General features: G+C 53.6%; 1 protein-coding gene across 1 annotated transcript in view; it reads left to right on the forward strand.

Moving 5' to 3' along the window:
- Positions 1-767: 767 nt before the first annotated feature.
- The window catches only part of CA10 (carbonic anhydrase 10 (inactive)), a 142216-nt gene continuing 124949 nt past the window's right edge, over positions 768-18034 (forward strand). Inside the window, exons 1-2 of the mRNA XM_078605256.1 lie at positions 768-951; positions 17618-17701. Of these exons, the coding sequence (XP_078461382.1) occupies positions 888-951; positions 17618-17701 (148 nt within the window). The 5' untranslated portion in view covers positions 768-887. The remainder of the gene's footprint in view (positions 952-17617; positions 17702-18034) is intronic.

The following is an 18034-nucleotide window of genomic DNA, read 5'->3' on the forward strand; positions in this document are numbered from 1 at the left end:
GGGGGGGGCCTGGAGATATTCCATAATAATTATGAATTATTTGTAATTCACTCGGTTGGCAGTGGTGCACAAAGAACAGACTCGTCACATCCGCCAATTACACTGTGGCCTTGGACATTTAAAAAAACAATATAGGCGACGTTTCGGGCAATGGTCCTCCACATCATATAGAGGCCAGAGAGGTGCAGGCGTTGCTCTATGCTCTCTGAAGAGGGGCCATTGCCTGAAACGTTGCATATAATGCACTGTTTTATTGGCGAACGTGTGGTGTTTTTCTATGATGATAATAATAATGCCCTGACCCAGGCATGCCTTGCTTGGTGAGTCTCGGGGCTGCTTGTCAGGCGCGTGTGCCTGGTTGGGTTGTGTGGCCACTTTTTGCATCAACGAACCCGAACCGGCGGGTGATACTCAACAACCAAAACAACTCCGCACAGATGCACTCAGGAATCCATCGCTGCACTCCCGTCTCCGAGCCACCTCCGCAAGCCAAGCGCGCACTACACCTGCTCGCCCCCCATTCCCGAGGCTGAGTGCCGCATGACGGGCTGCTAATCCGGCTCAGCGGCGCTGCTTTGCTCCGGAGATCGGGCGTCGTGAATGCAGTTTCACTGCGGTCTGCGTTCCACACCGACACGGTTCTCTTTCTCTCGCCCCCTCCCTCTTTCTCTCTCTCTCTGTCCCTCCTCTTTCTCTCCTCTCTCTCCTCTCTCTGCCCCCCCCCCCTCTCTCTCCGCTCTCTCTCTGTCCCCCCTCTCTCTCTCCCCTCTCTCTATCTCCTTGCTGTCGTGCAGATAATCGCGCTGGACCTATTAACGGAACGCAGCTAAATCGCGTTCACGGACGGGGACTCTCTCTGGAGTTGATGCACCGCATCGGACGCAAACATGGGATGTTCTCTCGAAGTGCTGCTGCTGCTGCTCCACACGAGCCTGCTGTTGGGCTCTGCAGGTGAGATTTGTTTCCATAGTCCACCTAAGCCGCGCGCGCCTGTTGGTACAGCAGGACGTCACCCCACGACTCCGGTTATCCGCGGGAGTTGTTGAGTCCTTCCTCCTCCAATTATCCGCGACTGTTCGCGTCCCCCCACCTTGCGTTGTTGATTTCGGGACGACTTCCCTATCGTGTGCCGATGAGATGGAGTTGGAGCTTCAGAATCGTCCCATTATCTGCCATTTTTCAAAATAGTCGCGTTACCTGCTGATGAAGCCGCAGGTGACAGGTTATGTCGCGTATGCGGCTCTGCTATTTATATTACTTAAGTTTATAATGAAATAATTATAATTAACATTTCAGAAAATTTCCCGTATAGCCTTTAACAGACTGTTGGTGCAAGTGCTGTTAGCGAACATTAATGAAGGCCGGCACGGCACACGATGGGGTGGGTGGCCAACACCACGCCCGGCCGCCTTTGTCTCCCCAGTTCTGATGTTCATACTACCGCATTATGTGTTCGTGTAAGGTGAGTCGACCCAGGGGAGGCCAAGGTCGGGTTCAAATATTCGCCACTAATACTGCTTGTGAGCGGCAATTGAACTCTGGTCGCTGTGTTCGCAGACGCAGCGCGCTAACCACTGCACCACCGCTCCCCGCTAACATGACAATTCACAGGCGTTCTATGTAGGCTGGCTCGGGCATTCCCACCAAATGTTGCGGGTTGCCCATCCTATTAGAACCGAGCACGTGACAATATTAAAATAGGTCATTATGTAACTGTGTACAGCACTGTATATATAGACACACACCCCAATGTCACATTACCCAATGGGTAACTCTCGACGATTATAATTATTATCCATGGCATTAGAACGACCCAAACATCCCGCGTGCGTGCATGCTAGTCGTGTTGATGTGTGTGCACTGTGCGTCGCTGTTAGCGCGGCCAACACCAGTGACAATTATCTGAACCGGTGCCTCGGTGAACTCAGCCTCACATGAGTACCCGGTGCGATGTGTAAGCATCGCCATTGGGGAGACAAAGGCGGTCGGTCATGGAGTAGCCCACCCACCCCCTCGTGTGCCGTGCCGGCCTTCATACGTGCTCGCTAACAGCACTTTCCCCAAACGTCCGTTAGGCCTTTACGGGGGATCTTTGTCTCTATATTTACATACCCGGGGTGAAATCGCTTCATGTGGAGGTGCTGGGTGGATTGTTGCATCCATCGCAGGATCGGGAGAGGTGGCAGCGACTTGAGGAGGCAATGGATTGACCGTTGACCAATCCAGCAGTGAGTTGATCAGGGTGATGTTGATTGGTTAATACGTCATATATATGTGTGTGTCGCTCGGTGATTGATTGCACGGTAATAACATTACAAGAAAAATGCAGCCAGGTGTACATTCATAATTATCATCGCTCCGTGCCAGGCTGCTGTGCAGGAAAATGTTAAATTCATAATAATTCACAGCGCTTTGTTATTCCATCGCCGGTGAAGGAGATCTCCTCCATGCTGCGCAGTCGTGACTATTCTTCACTGAGATGGTCAGAATGGGTTTATGAATTGAGTGTGGGGGGAGGGGGAGGCCTGACTGCTTCAGACATCGCTCGCCACTGATGCTAGCCGTGGCTGCGAATAGCAAATCGGGTCGCGAGGTTCACAGCGCCGTGCTCCAGCCACGTCGCCACCGTTGGCCGTGGACACGATTTGAAACTCGCACCCAAGGGCCCCAACGGTGAATGTGACAATTGTTGCCATCTTCACGTTTTGTACTCCCTGCTGTAATTCGGTGACGGTGGAATTGGCCATAGCCTCCTGTAGCCACGCATTACATATTCGTCAATAACACGCTGGCCTTAAAAGTAAAAATATATGATATACGACGTTTCAGGCAATAGCCGTTCTTTATAGCACATCACAAAACCTCACTTATTATATATATCTGTTTTTATTTCCAGGCCACAGTGGTATTGACGAATGCGTTAATATAAAAATGTTGGTGCTTTTGCGCCATTGCCAATGCAGCAGCAGCATCAGCACCAAATTATATAAACAAACGCCCGGCGCGAATGGGTGCCATGCCATGTGCATTGTGTCCTCGGGAGAGGCTGCAGCACTGAGCGCTGGAGTCGGGGCGAGCGGCCACCACGAACTCGCTCCCCGGCCTCTTGAGCCAGAAGGTGCCGCAAATCCACACGAGCTGTCGATGGGCCATCATCGGCGGCGGAGGCGCGCCCAGAAATACAAACAAACAAATACATAATCACACAAACACCGGGGTTCGAATCATTCCACGATACAATATTTATTGCGCGTAAAAAAAATGTCTTCATTAAGTAACATGACGTATATAAAATGCATTGGGAATGATACGTAATTTATTTAGGATTTGTACGCGTGTGAAAAATCTTAAATGGCCCGTGGCATTTCTAACGGCTGTCCAAAACTGTCGAGTGATAACTCCCCCCCCACACCCCCCCCCCACACCCCCCCCACACCCCCCCCCCACACCCCTCCTCATCCTCCTCCTCCCCCGTCTACCTCCGGCTGGCTACACCTCTGCTCTACCGCACATGCTAATGGTGTATCATGGGGGCATGCGTAGCTGAATTTCAAACAAGTGTCAGATTGCACATCTGGGTACATTTTTTTTAGTGTGGCCCCCTCTCTCCCCTCTCGCCCTCCCTCCCTCACCTACCTGCCTACCTCCCTTCCTCTCCCCCTCCCTCCATCCACTCCCTCCCCTCTCCCCCTCCCTCTTTTTAAAGTGCATTATATTAGCAGAGTCACGTGACGGCATATTTAACGTATTGCCATCTGCACGTGGCGACTGCAAGAGAATAACAACGTTCGTCGCGATATCACCGCCGTGTGAATGGCCGCTGGCCCATTGAGCAGCGAGCGCGGGTCCGTGTCTGCAGCGTGAACGTCTGCAGGTGACGGGGTTATCGGCACGGCTCCGCGTGATACTCGGTGTCGCAATGTCACGAAGCGCCGTGGCAGCCCTCCCCGCGCGTACGCGGCGACGCTCTGCGAGAATGCTGAATCGGGACTCTTTGTTCGGACCGTAGGAGTGGAGCTGTCCCATCGGACGCGTCGGTAATCCACGCATCGTGGGCGCGGCAGCACCCCGTGGCATGTGGGGCAGTGGGGACGCGAGCCGAGCGTTGGCAGCAGCGTTAAGACCGCGCGCGCGTCTGCCGACGGCGGCTGAATTACTAATAGAGCCCAGCAGGGCTCCCCGGAGTTGGGTGGGGGAGCGGAGGGGCTGTTTGTTTGCAATATACAAGTCGCGCGTCACGTTGGGTCCCGCTGTTAGGATTGTAAACGGCCCTCCCCCCACCCTATCCACGCGAGAAGCGCTCGGAGTGCTGCACGGCGAGCCGGCTGGAACTACAAAACGAGCGATTAGCTCAGAGTCTGTCGGTGCCCGAGGCATTCTCGCCGATCCCTCTGAGAGCCGCGACTCTGAGCGTGGCGGCGACACCTGTAATTGAACTGCAGTGCGAAGGGGAGGGGGTAGGGGGTGAACTTTGGGCCATTTCCTCCGCTGGGGTCCCAGCATTCACAGCCCCACACCTTCCCTGCGTGGCCGCTGTTACATGATAGTGATTACTCGCTTGGGTAATTGTGGGCAAATTGGAGCGGGCGCATTCCACGTACCGCTGATAAATAAATACCCCCACAGCTATGTTTAGGCATGCGGTGGCTGGGCATGCGGGCTACATGACCCAGCCAACGCAGCCTTGCCTGCCGGAGGAGCTCAATGATGGGACTTTGCCCAGATCTTTCAAGGACTTGTGAGCTCCTCACACAATCCAGCCTGGTTAAACCCAGGATGGATCGTAGGCAGGCCAGCCTAAATGTTTCCAACCGGCGAAGATGCTCCACTAGGGGGGTCCACGTTTCGCAAGCGTAGAGAAGGGAGGGAATGACCGTGGCCGAGAAGACCTGAAGCTTCGTGCGGAGCGACAGACCAGGTAGCTTCCACACAGCGTTACGCAACCGATGAAAAGATATTGCCGCTCGACTGCTTCCCCACACGCACACACACACACGCACGCACACACGCACACACGCACACACACGCACACACATACACAACAACAACAACAACCGCCATTCGCCACTAAGTGGCGGTGACGTCACAAACACATACACGCACACACACGCACAAACACGCACACGCACGCACACACACGCACACACAGACACACACACGCCCCTGTGTGGATGTGCGCGCCTCGCCTTGATGTCAGCTCTCGCTCGCTCCGCGTGCGAGTCCCGCTCGCGCCAGTCCCGTGGCTGCCAGGGTGCCCGCACGACTGCTGCTGCTGCTGGCAGTGAGCGAGTTGGTGGATTTCAGGCAGGTGGCGGTCGGGCGCAGGTGCTGCCTGTTGGGGGGGGGGGTTGCCCGGTGTTGGGGTTCGGTGGGGGGGGGGAGGGTGGCTCTGTTGGTGCCCCCCGGCTCGGAGCCAGCCGGAGAGCGCGCGAGCGGCGGCTGCGCTCGCTTTGGGTGTCCACGGCGGCGGTCGCTCAACGCTCGCCGCAGCCGCGGGGGTCGTCACGGAGTCGAGGTGCGGAGGAGCGAGGGGATGGCATTGGTTTTGGCACCGTGCACGGTTGTGCTGCGATCACTTTCCATTTTTTTCTGCCGACTTATTGACTCTCGACTCACTCGTTAATTCACTATTTTATTTCACTTCTCTTTAATAGACTTGCCATTTTCCTGCAAAGGAACTATTTTTTGTTAAACTCCTATTAACAACTCCACACGCAATAAAGATTCAACCTGAATAATGCTATAATTAATCATGCATATAATTAATCATGCATATCGTTTCAGCTCTGTGTGGGGGTGGAAGGGTGGGGGAGTGGAACCGGTGGTTAGCGGGGAGTGATTTCTGCCAATTAGTGCAGATCCAGACGCGTGCAGCAGCCAGCCCTTTATCTTGTACACTTATTAATACCCACCCCCCCTCCTCGCGCCATTGATCAAAACTGCATCTCACAAACGCTGTAGGGGTTTTGTAACGTGCACAGTTCGCGCACGGAGGCGTGGGAGTGAAAATCCACGGGCGAAGCGGCGGGAAGACGGTAAGAACCGGCGCCAGTCATTGCCCAAGCTCTGTGATCCTACACTGTGGTTGTTTGGCCAACCCCTGTGGCCGCCCGCTCATCTCCATAGTGGCCACGCGGCACACTCTTGCTGGGCGCCCCAGTTGCAAGCCCTCATTGATGACCCCACTGGACCCGTGCGCCTACGACTGCGAGATCCTCTGTGCCCAGCGGCACAACAAGCAAGAGGGCACGTTCGGCGTGCGGTGCCACGTGCACCTGGTGCTCTTGCCTCCGCCGCTCAGCCCCTTGCCAAACCTCCAGGGTGCCCCGGGCGGTCGCAGTTTTCTTGCAAATTGGTGAATGTGTCTGCGAGAAAAAAACAAAACGAATACAATATAAAAAACCGCATCGATACATCTCTTCCCGTGGGTCGAGTTTTGTCGCTGCCTCCTCCTCCTCCTGCTGCTCCTGCTCGTCCTTCAAATCGAGACTCGTGGCAGATCCTCGCGAAGGCACGCACGCTTCTCCACTGCGGCTCTTTCATCGGTCACGTCTTTTTTTTGCCAACAAAAAAGTGCATTGTGGTCCGCTTGTCTTCGTTCACCACGAGAAATAACTTTGAACAAACATGGCCGATTAATAGCAGCAGTGATGCAGTGACAGACAACAGTAGACCGGTTTCATTATTATACCGTGCTGATGAGTCCCAACGAGGACGAAACCGGTGCACAGTCGTCTATCACCGTGTCGCTGCTGTTGTCTTTCGCTCACAATTGCTCAATATCATTGTGATGGTGACCCAAGAGGAGAGGAGCACAATGCACCTGCAGAACGCAAAGTTGCTGTAAGTTCGCTACTGGACACGTTGCTGTGTCGCTCTTTAAGCTTGTCCTTTTTTCCCGGCCTGCCACGCGTATTGCGTTGTGCTGGTGGGTTTCTCAGCGTCACACAGATGCTGCTCGTCTCCAGATTCCCACGGTGACGTTAACAGAGAAACCCAGAAATGACGGCAGCCGCGCTAACTCCTCACCACCGAATATTTGTGCTGCTGTTCATTCAAGGGAGCTGCTGCGTTGGTCGCATTGCAGCTCGTTGGTTGCAATGGAGGTCGTTGGTTGCTATGGAGGTGGTTGGTTGCAATGGAGGTCGTTGGTTGCAATGGAGGTCGTTGGTTGCAATGCAGCTCGTTGGTTGCAATGGAGGTCGTTGGTTGCAATGGAGGTCGTTGGTTGCTATCGAGGTCGTTGGATGCAATGGAGGTTTTTGGTTGCAATGGAGGTCGTTGGTTGCAATGCAGCTCGTTGGTTGCTATGGAGGTCGTTGGTTGCAATGGAGGTCATTGGTTGCTATGGAGGTCGTTGGTTGCAATGGAGGTCGTTGGTTGCTATGGAAGTCGTTGGTTGCAATGGAGGTCGTTGGTTGCAATGGAGGTCGTTGGTTGCAATGGAGGTCGTTGGTTGCAATGGAGGTCGTTGGTTGCAATGCAGCTCGTTGGATGCAATGGAGGTCGTTGGTTGCAATGGAGGTTTTTGGTTGCAATGGAGGTCGTTGGTTGCAATGGAGGTCGTTGGTTGCAATGGAGGTCGTTGGTTGCAATGGAGGTCGTTGGTTGCAATGGAGGTCGTTGGTTGCAATGGAGGTCGTTGGTTGCAATGCAGCTCGTTGGTTGCAATGGAGGTCGTTGGTTGCAATGGAGGTCGTTGGTTGCAATGGAGGTCGTTGGTTGCAATGCAGCTCGTTGGTTGCAATGGAGGTCGTTGGTTGCTATGGAGGTCGTTGGTTGCAATGGAGGTCGTTGGTTGCAATGGAGGTCGTTGGATGCAATGGAGGTCGTTGGTTGCAATGGAGGTTTTTGGTTGCAATGGAGGTCGTTGGTTGCAATGGAGGTCGTTGGTTGCAATGGAGGTCGTTGGTTGCAATGGAGGTCGTTGGTTGCAATGGAGGTCGTTGGTTGCAATGGAGGTCGTTGGTTGCAATGCAGCTCGTTGGTTGCAATGGAGGTCGTTGGTTGCAATGGAGGTTTTTGGTTGCAATGGAGGTCGTTGGTTGCAATGGAGGTCGTTGGTTGCAATGGAGGTCGTTGGTTGCAATGGAGGTCGTTGGTTGCAATGGAGGTCGTTGGTTGCAATGCAGCTCGTTGGTTGCAATGGAGGTCGTTGGTTGCAATGGAGGTCGTTGGTTGCTATGGAGGTCGTTGGTTGCAATGGAGGTTTTTGGTTGCAATGGAGGTCGTTGGTTGCAATGCAGCTCGTTGGTTGCAATGGAGGTCGTTGGTTGCAATGGAGGTCGTTGGTTGCTATGGAGGTCGTTGGTTGCAATGGAGGTCGTTGGTTGCTATGGAGGTCGTTGGTTGCAATGGAGGTCGTTGGTTGCTATGGAGGTCGTTGGTTGCAATGGAGGTCGTTGGTTGCTATGGAGGTCGTTGGTTGCAATGCAGCTCGTTGGTGCAATGGAGGTCGTTGGTTGCTATGGAGGTCGTTGGTTGCAATGGAGGTCGTTGGTTGCTATGGAGGTCGTTGGTTGCAATGGAGGTCGTTGGTTGCTATGGAGGTCGTTGGTTGCAATGGAGGTTTTTGGTTGCAATGGAGGTCGTTGGTTGCAATGCAGCTCGTTGGTTGCTATGGAGGTCGTTGGTTGCAATGGAGGTTTTTGGTTGCAATGGAGGTCGTTGGATGCAATGGAGGTGGTTGGTTGCAATGGAGGTCGTTGGTTGCAATGGAGGTGGTTGGTTGCAATGGAGGTCGTTGGATGCAATGGAGGTGGTTGGTTGCAATGGAGGTCGTTGGTTGCAATGGAGGTGGTTGGTTGCAATGGAGGTCGTTGGTTGCAATGGATGTCGTTGGTTGCAATGGAGGTGGTTGGTTGCAATGGAGGTCGTTAGTTGCAATGGAGGTGGTTGGTTGCAATGGAGGTGGTTGGTTGCAATGGAGGTCGTTGGTTGCAATGGAGGTCGTTGGTTGCATTGGAGGTTGTTGGTTGCAATGGAGGTGGTTGGTTGCAATGGAGGTCGGTGGATGCAATGGAGGTGGTTGGTTGCAATGGAGGTGGTTGGTTGCAATGGAGGTGGTTGGTTGCAATGGAGGTGGTTGGTTGCAATGGAGGTCGTTGGTTGCAATGGAGGTGGTTGGTTGCAATGGAGGTGGTTGGTTGCAATGGAGGTCGTTGGTTGCAATGGAGGTGGTTGGTTGCAATGCAGGTGGTTGGTTGCAATGGAGGTGGTTGGTTGCAATGGAGGTCGTTGGTTGCAATGGAGGTCTAACCAGCTCGTTACTGCAGTGCGCCTCCTCTTGTTGCGGCGTCATCTTGGCACAAGGTGTTGAGCCCAGACGTGTCCCTGAGTGGTTGTTGTGTTTGCTGTCGCCCGTCTCGCGCTACGATGATTACTCCCCTACGCTTGCCTCTGTTAGTCTTCTTTCTCGTTAACATTTTTTACGTTAAATTGTCGTTTAGAATTAGAGATTAGAATTTGCGCGAATGGCTCAATCGAAAAAAGCCCCACATTATTTATAGGCTTTGCAATTAATGCAGACGTCTACAATGTTTCTACAGCGCAGAAAATTAATTATCCACGAAGCAACTTTGTATCCGTGGCACGCCACGGGGAGGGGAGGACTGAAGGATAACATGCGTGGGATGAAGACAAAAGGAATGGCGCGAAGGGAGAAGAGAAAGGGTGGGGAAAGGGTCGGAGAAACGGGAGCGAGGGGTCAGGCGAGGTGAGGGAGGAAGAGGCTGCATCAGGGACTCGACGCTGCTGAACGCAGCAGCGGCCGTTCTCACAGGGGGCGGGTTCAGAGTGGGGGTGGACACACGCCACCCCCACTTTGAGCTACACTCACAATCAGGTGACGCGTTGTCTAGCCCACACGGCCTGGCGAATAACGGAATTGTGGGATTATACATTCTTTCGGGGAGCGGTGGTGCAGTGGTTAACGCAATCCACTGTGAACTCGGCCACGTGACTTCAATCACTAACTCTAAAAAGGGCAGTCAAGAAAATGCATCAACACGCTTGTATCTCTAAAGTAATATAATGTATAACTTAATCAGCTTAAAAACACTTTAAATCAGCGTTGACAACAGTAATTTTAACTCGGAAAGTCATTCCTGGCCACGGCTAGCATCAGTGGCGAATGATATGTGAACTAGTCGTGGAGCTACTGTACCTCTTTAACCAACACACTCTGACCAGATTGGTCAAACAATCCCCAGCGACTAACACTGCATAGGCAACGCCTTCATGCAGCGGTGGATTATCATAGGGCTGTACGTTGTAATGGTATTGTAGCGTTGTGTTCTTCAACGGAGATGCACCATTGAATAACGCGGTGTAATGAAGGTGAACTATGAAAGTTGAGGCTCGCTGTAGGATAGCACCAAACTGCGGAAGCGTGGTTATTAAATTAGTTCTAAAGGGCAGGTCTCGAGCCCATTCCTAATTGACCTTCATTTGCTCATTTTCAAGTGGCGCCTACAAGGTCAAGAGAGCAATTAGCGAGGCTCGACAAAATGTGTCAACTCTCGACTTACCCAAGTCGTCTGCCCGCGCTGGCTGATCCGATTACTCGAGTAGTCGATGACTCTAACTCAGGGTGGAGCACTGCACGCTGGGAGAATGTTGAACGGGGCTGACACGTGACCCCAGCAGCACAACATCAATATAATTGTTGGGGCTGCATGAAAGCAAAAACTGAAATAGATGGGAATGCGACTGGGATGGAATTCGTTAGTGAGCCCAGAGCAGGATACCTGTGGGAAACACCCCAGGTGATGTGACTGACTTGAGTGGTTTACAAGTCTCTTCATGTTGTCAATAACGGTGAACGAATGACGTGAGGATAATCTTGCAATGAGTGGCGTTATCAAATCATCACTCGTATTCCCTGTACGAATACATCGACAGTGCTTGAAAGTCTGCTCGGCAGTGCTTGAAAGTCTGCTCTGCGCCATGGACGAGGAGGCCGGCCCAGTGGGCCGGCCCACTGACCTCTCGCTCTGCTGCTCGTGTGACCATGGGAGACGGGGAGGGGGCAGGTGACTGCTGTCTGGCGGCTCAAACTGATGCCCGACGACCCTGAGGTCGCCGGGTCGATTCCATCTCCCGGAGCGGCAGGAGAATTAATGGCGCAAGCTTCTAAGACCCCCCCCCCTCTCCGCCTGTGTCCACCCAGCAGCGGTGGCCACGGGTTCAACCGCGGGCGATCGCGTGGCCAGCTGGAGCTCACAATTTCCCAAGCTTTGCGGTCCTCTATATATTAAGGTGTAATCGGCCACACGATTAACGAATGGGCGTTGAGCTATGCAACGACCGACGTCATCTTTCGTCGGTACAAGGATGCTGCTGTACACGATGCGTGGCACTTGGCAGGCCACACGGCAATGGTGATGTATGCGCAGTTGTGCGGCCTTTTCTGTGGCGAGCGCTTGCACACATGCCGGTCTGAAATACAAATGCAGGCCATTAAGTAGCAACAGGTTATTCATTGGGCTGACTATCAGTTCCGAATTATCCTAGATGCAAAAGTAGCTACACGTGCTACGGGACCCGCACTTTCAAGGGTCCGCACTAAATGCTATCAAGCTATCAACTCCGGTTCAGTGATTCTGCACTTGCTCTATTGCTATAGTGCTATACTGCATTCAACTTTTATGAACGACTGGGTGTTTAAGGTTAGCGATTTGTTGTATAACTGGCTGTATAGCAAATTAATAAATATAATTACTTTCCTATGCAAGTTAAACATTTATGTGTTTTAATATTTTTTTTATTTTTTTCATTTAGGGCCCCTTTATAACATATGCTACAGGCCCCGCACTAGCTTAATCCGGCACTGCTGACTAGGGGTGACGAGGGGTGACTATGGGTGACTATGGGTGACTATGGATGACTATGGGTGACTAGGGGTGACTAGGGATGACTAGGGCTTACCGACCGCCAGATTCATTGTAATTCCTCGCGTTTCTCTCCTCCCTAGCCACTGTGCCCTACACTCGCTTCTGCCCCCCCCACCCCATAACGATCCCCTACCTTGATCCCTCCCCTCCATTGTACTTCGCCTACATCAACAACACAATAGACTTTAACCTGTAAGTTTTGAACGTTACAATATATATAAGTGCTTAAGTACGCCACCGTCTCTTCTACCGTTTCGATTTTATTATCTTGAGACTCATTGCCCATAATTAGTATGGATGTTTTAGAGTATTTTAGTATTTTGGAGTATTTAATGACGTACAGAATTGCATTATCGCATATCTCAGAGAATGTTTAAAGAATATATATTGACCTATTTCCCTTGCTTTAGTAGCCTCGTCCACTACCACATTACCACTATCGACGTTTTACCAGCAACACATTTACTAATTAAAATACCATAACGCTTAGGCTACAGGTCCTGACTTGTGATGGACCGTTGCCCAATACATCGCTTCTTGTCAATTTTTTTTAAAAGAAATATTCATCACATGATTTTCCATTCAAGGCGATTTTTATGATGAACGTTTTTTGTTGTTTTCTTACTCGTGCTGCTGCTGCACTACTGGCAGGCTAGCATCGCCAAATAGTTTGTAAATGTATTTGTCCATGGCAGGAATTCGGGACACGGGCCATCATAGCCCGGTGTGGGGGGGCGGCATGTGGGGGGGGGGGGGGGGATCTGAGGGGGGGTCAGGACGGCCGATTTCCTGCTGCCCCACGTGAGTCCTCTATTCAACTGCTTCCGTGTCCCATTGGCGCTCAGGACTTGTGTTGTCTACGCGCGTGAGGCGCCATATCACGTCATGCATTGCTGGGATGTAGTGTTTATATATTATAACACTTGTTAACCCAGAAAAAGGTTCGCCGAGTCTCAAGACTCTTTTTCAGGAGGGTCCTGCCAAGTTTTTGCGGTAGGCGGTGGGGGGAAAAGATCACCCAATTGAGTAATTTTCTCACGTGCGGCAAGCTTGGATCCATGTCGCCGGCACACAGTGGTCCGACTCTTCCACGGGTGCCCTCGCGTGCACTGTGAAACAGACGGCGCGTGCTATTTTGTGGTGCAATGCGCGTGCAGTGTTAGCCAGGGCGGCCTTCTGGAATCGAACCGCGAAGCTCCGCGAAACGCCACGGGCACGGCCCACGCTGGGCCGCGCCACCGCCCCGTAATGACGGTGATGGTGTAGATGGTGATGTAGGTGATAAAAATAATAATAGCGATGATGTCGATGATGGTGATATAGATTATGGTGATGTAGATGATGGTAGTGGTGATGATGATGTAGATCAGTGGTTCTTAACCTTTCCTGCAGCCATGCACCCCTTTGGTTCTCAATCGTAAAAAAATGTAATAATATTAATAACTACAGAGGGTTTGATGAAACAAAGTAGGTTTACTTACGTGTCCGTGCTTCATTTGTGTTTCGATGATGTGCCTTGTCAGAAGAAATCTGGCCGTGTCTCGCATCCCCAGAAAGGGCATCTCGCATCCACAGGGGGTGCGTGCACCCCAGGTTTTGAACCACTGATGTAGATGATGATGATGTAGATGATGGGGATGATGATGTAGATGATGGTGATGGTGATGATGATGTAGATGATGGTGATGATGTAGATGATGGGGATGATAATGTAGATGATGGTGATGATGATGTAGATGATGTAGATAATGGTGATGATGATGATGATGATGGTGATGATGATGTAGATGATGGTGGTGATGATGTAGATGATGGTGATGATGTAGATGATGGTGATGATGTAGATGATGGTGATGATGATGTAGAGGATGGTGATGATAATGTAGATGATGGTGATGATGATGTAGATGATGGTGATGATGATGTAGATGGGCTCCTGGCTGGGGCGGTGCCCCTAGGCCTGGTTAAGGGTTCACGGGTCATCTTCACGGGGTCACGACTCCGAGTGAAAACCGCGCGGGATCTGAATCTCCCCACCCCTCTTTCCACGTCCCTTGCCAGGAGTCAACAAATGATCACAAACCAGGGTCACCTGCTAATCCTCCTTCGTCTTATACACGTGTCCCATCTCCTCTGCACTGCTGGCTGTTTAATTTGCTCCACAACAACAGCGACGCCATCGCCACTAAGTGGCGGTGACGTCGCCACGGCGCCAGTGCCAGGCTAGGTGCACTTTGAGGCCACCACGTGATGTGTCGAAGGTTCGCCGACAGGAGGTCACGGGACAGACCCAGCAGGTGCCATGGGTTGGCTGACTGAGATGACTGGTAGATGCACCAGTTGTGCCCCCCACTGTGCCAACTTGCCGCATGTCGTTGTTGTTGGAGGACGACTGCCTCCAACTGCTCAGGAGCGTTTTTTTCACGAGCCTCCTCCATTTGCGAGTGTAACACCGGCTCGTAATTTTCATATCGATCGAGTTCTTATCCCGCGTGTTTCGACGTGCACGCATCATCAGCGCGAGAATCGGTTTAATATTCTACTCGGGGGAACTTCCCGCGGTGCCAGGTGGATCGTGGCGGAGTGCCGCGGGCACAGCGGCGCACCCAGCGACATGCGCGCGGTGAACAATCCACTAATTAATGGATTGACAACGTGCGGAACAAAAAAGAAGGAATCCTGTTAACTGGAAACGATAACCAAGGCAACACCGCTCATCCCCTCCCCCTCTCTAGTCCAGTGTCCAAAGGGGCATCCGCAGTGGTCGAGATCATGGGGGGGAGGGGAGAGCTTTGAGCTAAGCCTTCTCATCAGCAGTCCCTGCTTAGTCTCCTCCTCCACTAGCCCCTGGAACGTATTGCCATCATCATCAGCAGCTGCTATGATCAATCCACTGCTTGATGGACTCTCCATGCCGCCGCCATCTCACGCGAAGCCGCTATGCAGGCCCGTGGCAGATCGCGAGGGTGCCGCTGTGAGCCGCCACCACGAGCGCCCGGCTCCGCGCGTCACCTTGCCGAGGGCGCCAAGAACAAAGGCGCTTTGATTCCGTAGCCCTCTTAACAAAACTCCGCGTCCAAAGCGCAGGGCGTGCAGACGCACACGGGGCGGAGTGCGCGGTCGCCTACACAACAGCCCCAGGCCGTTGGGGCGACTGATGTGAGCATGAGCCCGTCCAGGCCGGCACGGCGCACCGGGTTGAGACCCGGGAGGAGTCTCCACTCGAGCAGAGCGCGGACGAGGCAGGAGGTGTTGAGAATGTACCAGGAATCTAGCCAATCGGGCATTTCGTTGTGCGCTATGAAGAAGGGCCGGTGCCCGAAACGTCACGGAAAAATGTTTCCTTCAAAGGCCACAGTGTTATCGACAAGCGTGTTGTTGTTGTTGTTGCTGCTGGGTGCACCTCACTGCCACCGCAGCTGCATCACCAAATAGTTTAGAAATATACTTTGTCACGGCGGGGTTTTCTGCGTGGCTCACCTGGCAGTGTGCACCATACTTCATGCCCCTGCACTGACCGGGGAGAGCCCCCTCAGCGTCGGCCCCGCGGGGAAGGAGAAAGAGTCCCGCGTGGGGAGCTCGGGGCACGCGCGCCCTCCCGCAGCGCGCGCGGGTTGCCAGCGGCGGCTGCTGCCGACTCGCGGCTCGAGGGTTCTGTCCGACAGGAGGTGGTGCTCACCCCTCCCCCCTCCCCCGCCCCTAAGGCTGCCCCCGCATGAGTCGCACGAGTCCCACGATTTGAAACAAAAAAGAAACCCGCCACGTGCGGCAGGGGCGCTGGGCCCGCTCGCCGCACACCGCCACGCGGGCGGCGCTGCTCGCGGGGCGCCGCGTCACGCGGCACGCGCGCAAGGCACGGGCGCGCCCCCCCCCCCCCCGGGCGCAAGGCACGGGCGCGCCCCCCCCCCCCGGGCGCACGGCACGGGCGCGCCCCCCCCCCCCGCAAGGCACGACCTCCCCCCCCCTCCAGGAACGCACGCCGACTGCCCAGCGCGTGCCCTCCGCGGCGCGAGGGTGATAACGATGAAAATGACAAGGGCATTAAATAGTGATGTACAATGTGAATTACACACCACGCAAAGTATTCCGTCAATACTTCAGTTAATGGGCCTTCAGCAGCGATCGCACAATGCCGCCTTGTCCGGCCTGCTGTCGGGACTCTCTCCCAAGTTCGCATCGGTGAAATTCCTTTTCTGCTCACGGTTGGGGAAGAGACGTGGAGGGAGGGGGGTTGTGTGGAGCGGGCGACTTGCCAATGCAATGAGTTGGCTGCGATCCAGTGCCATGGTCTGCAGCGGGCACATTATTGCCGGTCACACGCAGACCTGCAGGAGAAGCGAGCGACTCCGCCGCGTCTCAATTAAGCTTGATCTTCGCGTTGGGGGAATTGTTTTAGATTGCATTTCGCGTTGCGGGAAATTGGCTGGGGGACAGGCGGGGGGGGATTGCTGAGCTTGGCATTACCACCGGCCCTGTCACTGCGATGTTGAGGAACCACTAAGTGTATGTACTTTGCTTCATAAGCGTCCACATAAAATGCACCGCTGTGCATTGTACGCAGTCAAGCGTGTGTGCCGCTGCTGCTGCTGAATGTGTACTATGTGTGTGTGTGTTGACTAAATAGCTGCAAGCACGTGTGTATTTGGCAGCAAACAGACTGCATATTTAACTTCGCTAACTTGTGTCGCCTTGCTTTTAAATGGGGACACTGTGTGGGTGCATATGAATCGTGACTTCATATCGGATCGCGTCGTCAGCGTGTAAGCCGACTCGGCGGCGATGACGTTGTTTGTAAGCTGCTCGTCAATCTCAAAGCTGTCCCCTGCGAAATTGAGACACGAAACAAATGAATTGAGAAGCCAACTACAGTGCAATGGTTGCGGGCACGCACGTGTGTGTGTGGTGTGCGTGGTGTGTGTGTGTGGTGTGTGTGTGGTGTATGTGATGTGTGTGGGGTGTGTGTGTGGTGTGTGTGTGGGTGTGTGGTGTATGTGATGTGTGTGTGGTGTGCATGTGGTGTGTGTGTGGTGTGTGTGTGGTGTGTGTGTGGTGTATGTGGTGTGTGTGTGGTGTGCGTGTGGTGCGTGTGTGGTGCATGTGGTGTGTGTGTGGTGTGTGTGTGGTGTGTGTGTGGTGTATGTGTGGTGTGTGTGTGGTGTGCGTGTGGTGCGTGTGTGGTGTATGTGGTGTGTGTGTGGTGTGCGTGTGGTGTGTGTGTGTGCGATGAACGCAACGCCCCGCTACCGCGGGCTGCTAAGGTGAACGTGGATGTGGAACAGAAGCAGGCGTCCTCACCTGTTGATTCCTGCGTCGATAAAGGTGCCTCATTAAAAAAAAAACCAGGGAGAGACAGAATAGCCATCCTTTAATTGGTTGTCTCGACATTTTGCCGACAAGTACTTGAACTCCAGCAGGGCAGCAGCAGGGCAGCAACAGGGCAAAGGGCAGCAGCAGCAGCGGGGCAGCAGCGGGGCACGCCCCCGCGATGGAGCAGACTCGCGGTGTGTAACGCACAGACGACCTCGGCGCTGGCAAAACAAAACCCGCTGATCCCCTCGCCCCACGCTGCCAAGAGCCAGAGCGGAGGAGCGCGTGGCAGGGCGAGGCCGCGAGGGCGCTGGGCTCGAGTGAAAGGTCTCACCCCCCCCCCTCACCCCCTCCTCACCGCACCCCCTCCTCACCCCCCCCCCCTCTCCGTGGTTGTGTCGTGTGCCCGCCCACAGGCGCCGCAGCTCAGTACAGCTCCCAGAGGATACAAGACGACTGGTGGACCTACAAGGAGATCCCGAATGGCAACTTCGTTCCAGGTGCGTGCGCGTGGCTGTCGTGTAAACAATGTCGTGTGGCCAGGTAACCCGCACGGACACCTTGAACCACTGGACTCCTGCATGTCGACATGTGTAAAGGTGCAGCCCTGCAATTGCTTGCTCACTCACGCCACTGCGAAGGGAAGGGTTCTCACTACAGGAGGCTCATAGAGGGCCTCAACAAGTGGGTGCTTTGGCCTACTCTTCCACGCCGGCCACACGTGACCTGCCGATGTACTAACTGGTACCCATTTAACTGTCCTATGCTTTGCACTCCTATCGTGGTTTTTGTAAGGTTTGTTGTTTGAACGTTCTGACCAACCCCTCCTGGAC

Source organism: Lampetra planeri, chromosome 23 (assembly GCF_965212315.1).
Source record: "Lampetra planeri chromosome 23, kcLamPlan1.2.h2, whole genome shotgun sequence".
In the NCBI taxonomy this organism is placed as follows: Eukaryota; Metazoa; Chordata; class Hyperoartia; order Petromyzontiformes; family Petromyzontidae; genus Lampetra; species Lampetra planeri.